The sequence below is a fragment of the Anomalospiza imberbis genome, chromosome 2, assembly GCF_031753505.1.
Source record: "Anomalospiza imberbis isolate Cuckoo-Finch-1a 21T00152 chromosome 2, ASM3175350v1, whole genome shotgun sequence".
In the NCBI taxonomy this organism is placed as follows: domain Eukaryota; kingdom Metazoa; phylum Chordata; class Aves; order Passeriformes; family Viduidae; genus Anomalospiza; species Anomalospiza imberbis.
In genome coordinates, this window is record NC_089682.1 from 25,865,953 (window position 1) to 25,871,952 (window position 6,000).

At 46.8% G+C, this 6,000-nt stretch overlaps 1 protein-coding gene across 2 annotated transcripts in view; it reads right to left on the reverse strand.

Moving 5' to 3' along the window:
• Positions 1-5,636, reverse strand: part of TUBGCP3 (tubulin gamma complex component 3) — a 47,413-nt gene extending 41,777 nt beyond the window's left edge. For both annotated transcript variants that reach the window (XM_068180177.1, XM_068180176.1), the window contains exon 1: positions 5,396-5,636. In XM_068180177.1, the coding sequence (XP_068036278.1) occupies positions 5,396-5,471 (76 nt within the window). In that variant the 5' untranslated portion in view covers positions 5,472-5,636. The remainder of the gene's footprint in view (positions 1-5,395) is intronic.
• Positions 5,637-6,000: the final 364 nt, after the last annotated feature.

The following is a 6,000-nucleotide window of genomic DNA, read 5'->3' on the forward strand; positions in this document are numbered from 1 at the left end:
ATTAGTATAGGTAAAACTCCCTCCATATTACCTTCTGAATGAACTCTACGCTTTTCCCCCCGACATGAAATTTTAACATCTAGTCCAATAATCCAGAGTTTAAAACACCAAAATGAAACAGCAATAACAAAACTGCTACTGACACTCTGGAGATTGAGGCCACAGTATGGACTTCAGGTAGCAAACTGCTCCCCAAAGACTGAAATACTACTTTACTTTCTAGAACATGCACACCTCCTATAGTACTTTGGCACACAAAAATCTTCTTATCTTTCAAACTCAGATTTAGCTTGAATATTTACAGCAATACCATTTGTTTCCATTGGAGGCACTAAGAGTTCTTAAGAGTTTTAAGATTACCAGGAGGTTTGTGAAAGACAGCTAAGAACAAGAAGTTCTTTGTCAGAAGGACTAAAATCACTGTCTGAAGAGAGGCATGCAACCCTGTATAAATGCTGGAGCATACAACCACAGGGGAGGAAAAGAAAATTATAGAAGGTAAGCAAGCTCCCTGCAAGGTCAGGTGTAAGTATAAAAGTGAGTGGATAGCCTGGAAAAACACAGAAGATAATATAAAGCCAGTGCAGTAATTCTTAGACACTATGAGAACATGTGGAAGAGAGAGGTCAGCCGCAGGGGCAGAGACCCCAAACTAATCACAGTGGCTGACTGCAGACACACAGCACCACGCAAAGCTTTACACCCCTCTACGAGGACGGGCTAGAGCACAGCAACAGAAAGCTTTCCAACACTAGTTTTAGGGAAAGAAAAGTTTAGGTAGATAGTTAAAAAAAAAAAAACCAAACAACTAAACACTTCTTCCACATAACTCAGAAGACTTTGTAATGAACTTCTCAGAGGCAGAGCAGTTTGCAAAAAAGTGAATCCCAGTAACTAGGCCTATGCAGCTGACTGGTTCTGGAAACAAAGCAAGCCCTCTACTTAGGGGATGATCCCAAAAGGGGGAAGAAAGAGAAGATGGCTCTGGAAGCAGCTGACTGGTTCTGGAAACAAAGCAAGCCCTCTACTTAGGGGAAGATCCCAAAAGGGGGAAGAAAGAGAAGATGGCTCCACCACTGAGAGCCTGAAGTTACAGTCCATCAAACCACAAATTCACTTCAACATAAATCTTTAACTAGCAGAAAAGGTGGAAGCCTTCTAAGGCCATCACAGGCAAAAGCAAAAAATTCCTTGATGAGGGTTTATGGAAGACTTCAGGCAGGGGATTGCACAAGGTAGGCTTGGAAGGAGAGTAATCCCACCTTAGCCTTAAGCGAACAATTATCACACAGATGTTATATAAACAGAACCCTTCATCTCGTCCCCCAGCTGTAGCTCCCTCACAAACATATCAACACAAGTGCTGAGAAGGAATAAAGGGAGAACAAAAATTCTCAAGTAGAAACTCAGGGAATGCACAGGCAGGAACAATCATTAAATCATCGAACTTCAATTTCTTTATTATTTACCAATTCAATTTCATCAGTACCTTGTACTTCACATTCACAGCAGGTTAACTACACAAATGGTCTAAGATGGATGTTTTCAGCTTCTTGTTTTGAATTGTTAATAGAGATTTCTCTACTAAATTTAAAGATCTCTTAAGTGTCTAAGGTTTTTGCCCCTGAACTCTGTAGGAGTACTTGAACATCATTAATTACTTTCCAAAGACTATACTGATAACACTTGTAAAGTTTGCTTCAAAAAAGAGGATGCGTATATACAAAGCAGCCTAACTTGACCATACACAAGGAGCAAAGAAGCTGCACACAGACCACTAACCACACACTAATACCTTACTTCAAACTCATCCTGTGCTGAAAGGAACAAGAATAACAAGCCTGAAAAACAGTGAGATGCTAAACAGCTTGTCCAGTGGGTTCCTTACCGCCTTCAGATACATGCATCTTCCTCAACACAGAGGATGCTAGTGCTAACAAAATTACTTCATTGTCTTTTATGTATTCCTTGGACATAGATATCAGGGAGTGGGGGAAAAAACACCACACACACCTTTCATGACTGAGACTGTCACAGAATTTTTGATTTATCAGTATGCATTTGAAGTCCATAGCTGAGCTAACATACGTACTACAGTTGACTGCTTCAAGGGAAATCCTATCTCAGAAGGGTGAGGTTTTAGTGCTAGCATCCCTCCTAACACAGGAATAAAGAACAGGGTAAGAACAGGCTTCCCATCTGTCACATGCATTAAAACATGGGTGATAAATGTGGCAGACAACCCACTTTTTTTCAGCCGTCACTTCAAAGAAGCGATAATCCTAAAGTGCGCAGACGAGCAGACTACAGGTTGCACACATAAACTTACTGTGATTTTGGTCAAAATTTCCACTTTCATTAGTCAAACATAGAAAGGATTATAGTTACATTATCAGAATCCCAACACACATAAATAGGTTCAACATTTAAAAAAAATAAAAGTACCCAGTTCTCTTGCATGTTTTTGCACATACTGCATGCAAATAAAATTATTATTCCAGTCAGGAGATACAGAGAGGTATCAACACTATGACTTCAAAAAAAAGCTAAATCCTAAGTTGCTAGAAGTGAGCCATCTCACCTCAGTACTCATACTTCAGCTGATACTCAGAGGTTTCCATTTCTGTTCTCATGCTCTGTTTAACTTTAAAGCATCACAGACCTAGATAACACTAAGAAATAAGCTTAGATTGAGTTTAGATTAGACTCCAAATCTAAGAAAAAAGTCATGAAGAAAACCAGACTAGACATTATAGAAATAATGGCCTTGAAAAGACATCCACTAAAGCAATATAATCTATTTTCCAATTTTTTTAAAATTTGTTTTTGGAAATAGAACTAGTAACTAGCACAATAATTTGAGATTTCTGATAGCAAATGTTTGAAATACTCTTAAACAAGGACATATATGAATTGTATCAGAAAAAAAGTTTCCAAAGAATGTTAAAGGCAAGAAAGAGCTTTAAAAAAAGAGCTAGAAGAGCACCTAAGAATTGTAGTCTGATGTGAAGTATCCTTTAAAATATAGTTAAAACACTTGCTAAAAGAAAGATGTGGTTACAGAAGAACGCAAGAGGCATTAAACCGTTAAGAAACTACTGCTGATTTGGTGGAAATAGGAGAAGAGTAGAAATTTGCCACATCCTCATAAAATCTTACAACAGGAATTCCTGCCTGATACAGAAATATTATAGATTCTGGGGAAAAAATATACTGTCTTGCAGAACACTTAAAAATGCAATGGAGAAGGAAAAGATTTTGAAAAAAAACCACAGCAATCAACAGCTGTTGATCACAGAATTATTCAGGTTGAAAAAGAACCTTAATATCTTAGAGTTACACAGTGTTTTCTGTGTAACTCAACAGTTCAGTGAAGACAAAGTTTCCAATTTCCTACCAACTTTACCAAGGTTCTCAGATGAATCACAGAATCACAAGATGATTTGGGCTGGATTGGACCTTCAAAGACCATCTAGTCCACTTCCCCTGACATGGGCAGGGACATCTTTCACTTGATCAGGTTGCTCAAAGCCCCATTCAATCTGGCCTTGAACATTTCCAGGGATGGGATTCACAACTCTGGGCAACCTGTTCCAGTGCCTCACAACCCCGATTGTAAAAACTTTCTTCTCTGTGTCCAATCTAAACATACCCTATAACTGTTTAAAGCCATTACCCCATGTTCTGTCACTTTAGGCCTTGGTAAAACACATCTCTCTTATAAGCCCTCTCTAAGCACTGTAAGGCCACAATGAGATCTCAGAGCAGAGCCTTTTCCAGGCTCAACAACCCCAACTCTCTCAGATCTGCTTTGCAGGAGAGGTGCTTCATTCCTCTCACCATTTCCACGGCCCTCCTCTGGACCTGCTCTAATACATCGACATCCTTTCAGAACTGGGGGCCCCAGAGCTGAATACAGTACTGCAGATGGGGTCTCACAAAAGCAGAGCAGTGAGGGGAGAATCACTGCTCTCTACCTGCTGTCCATGCTTCTTTTTAAGGAGCTCAGAATATGTTGACCTTCCAGGATGCACATTACTGCCTCATGTCCAATTTTTCATCCACTCCCCCCATCCTTCCCTGCAGGACTGCCCTCAATCCACTCATTCCCCATTCTCTTGGGGATTGCCTCAACCCAAGGGCAGAACCTTGAGGTTCACACAGGTGTGCTCCTCAAGCCTGTCAAGGTCTCTCTGCATGGCACTCCCTTCCCTCAGCACATCACCTGCACTGCTCAGCTTGGTGTCATGTGCAAACCTTCCAAAGGCACTCTCAAGCCCACTGTCTATGTTATTAATAAAGATACTGATCATCAGCAATCCCAATACAGACCTCTGAGGGACACCACTTCTACTGATCTTCATTCTGACATTGACACAGTGACTACAACTCTTTGGATGTGGCCATGCTGCCAGTTTCAGTTCCTCATTCACCAAACAGTTCATCCATTATACCCATAGCTCTCCAACTGAGAGACAAAGATGGGGTGTGAGACCATGACATGCTGTCTGCAACAGATGGGAACAAAGTCTGAGAAACAGACAACATATGTATCTGCACCTTGTTACACACTTTCTAGATTCCTAAAATAGCAATAATCCACATGTAGGCCATGTTCAAGTATTTTTTTTTTTTTACAACAGGTAATACTCAAAAGTCTTAGTTACTGTCCTGGAAATATCTAAAGGGACTTGTCAGAAGAACGGGGCATAGAGAGAGAAAAGAATAAGGGACTTGACAGACACTACTAATAAGGGAGAAAATCATCTCTCATACAAGAAAAAAGATGCAATAAAAGCTTCTGCATGAGTTTCTCTAGTGAGCCATGCTGATAAACAGAGCAACTTAAAAAGGAGACTCAGCAGATGCACGCCTTCCTTTCCACCCCTCCGACTGCTTACTAAAAACAGTCTGCGCCTCAACTGCAAGGGAGAAACTTCCGCAGAGATTCATTCTCCTGCTGGAGACTCACAGCAGCATCAAGACACCGAGGACCTGTAGCGGACCTGGCGCACGTCAATGGCTCCACTCGAGCAGGCACCGGCGGGAGGCGGAGGTTCCTCAACCCGTACACGGAGCCCCCTTTCGCCCAAACACCCCGGCACCGGTGCCCCGCTCCCCGAGGAGGAGCGCGCCTTCACGAACCGGCCAAACGCTCCGGAGGAGCCGGAGGAGGAGGGCACGGAGCCGTCTCCAGCCGCCTCCCGCTGCAGGGCTCCGGCTCGCAGGGCCGCTGCCGTGCCCGGCCCCTCAGCATTGCTCTGGCCGTCACCCCAGGGCCGGGAGGCCGCCGACGCTCCCTGCCGAGGGGCCCGGCACCTGTCCAACCCTGCCGGGGCAGCCCCAGCGGGCTACGAGCGCTGCCGCCGGGGGAATGGCGGGGGGACGCCGTTACCTTCGCTCTTGCCCAGGATGCGGCAGCAGAGGCTCTGCAGCAGAACGTTGGGGGATTTTTGGTCCGGAGTCGCCATCGCCACGCGGGACGCAGGAGGTGGCGCGGGGGCCGGGAGCGGGCGGCAGAGCCGGAGCACGGCGGGGTGGCGGAGGGAAGGAGGGGGCCAGGACGCGCCGCCCGGTCGGCAGCGCAGGGACCCGGCGGCACCTCCCGCTCCCGCCTAGGGCGCCATTTTCACGGGACCCGCCGAAAGCCGCAGCCGCGGCCGCACGCCCACAATGCCCCGCGCGGCGGTTCCGGGGCAGGCGCCGCCCCGCGAGCCCCGGGCTGCGAGCGGGGCCTGCGAGCGGGGGCTGCCCCGGCTGCGAGCGGGGGCTGCCCCGGCTGCGAGCGGGGGCTGCGAGCGGGGGCTGCGAGCGGGGGCTGCCCCGGCTGCGAGCGGGGCCTGCGAGCGGGGGCTGCCCCGGCTGCGAGCGGGGCCTGCGAGCAGGGGCTGCGAGCGGGGGCTGCGAGCGGGGGCTGCGCCGGGCTGCGAGCGGGGGCTGCCCCGGCCGCGCTCCGGAGCGCCTCACACCCGCCCCAGAGTCCCTGAAGTGACGCTCCGG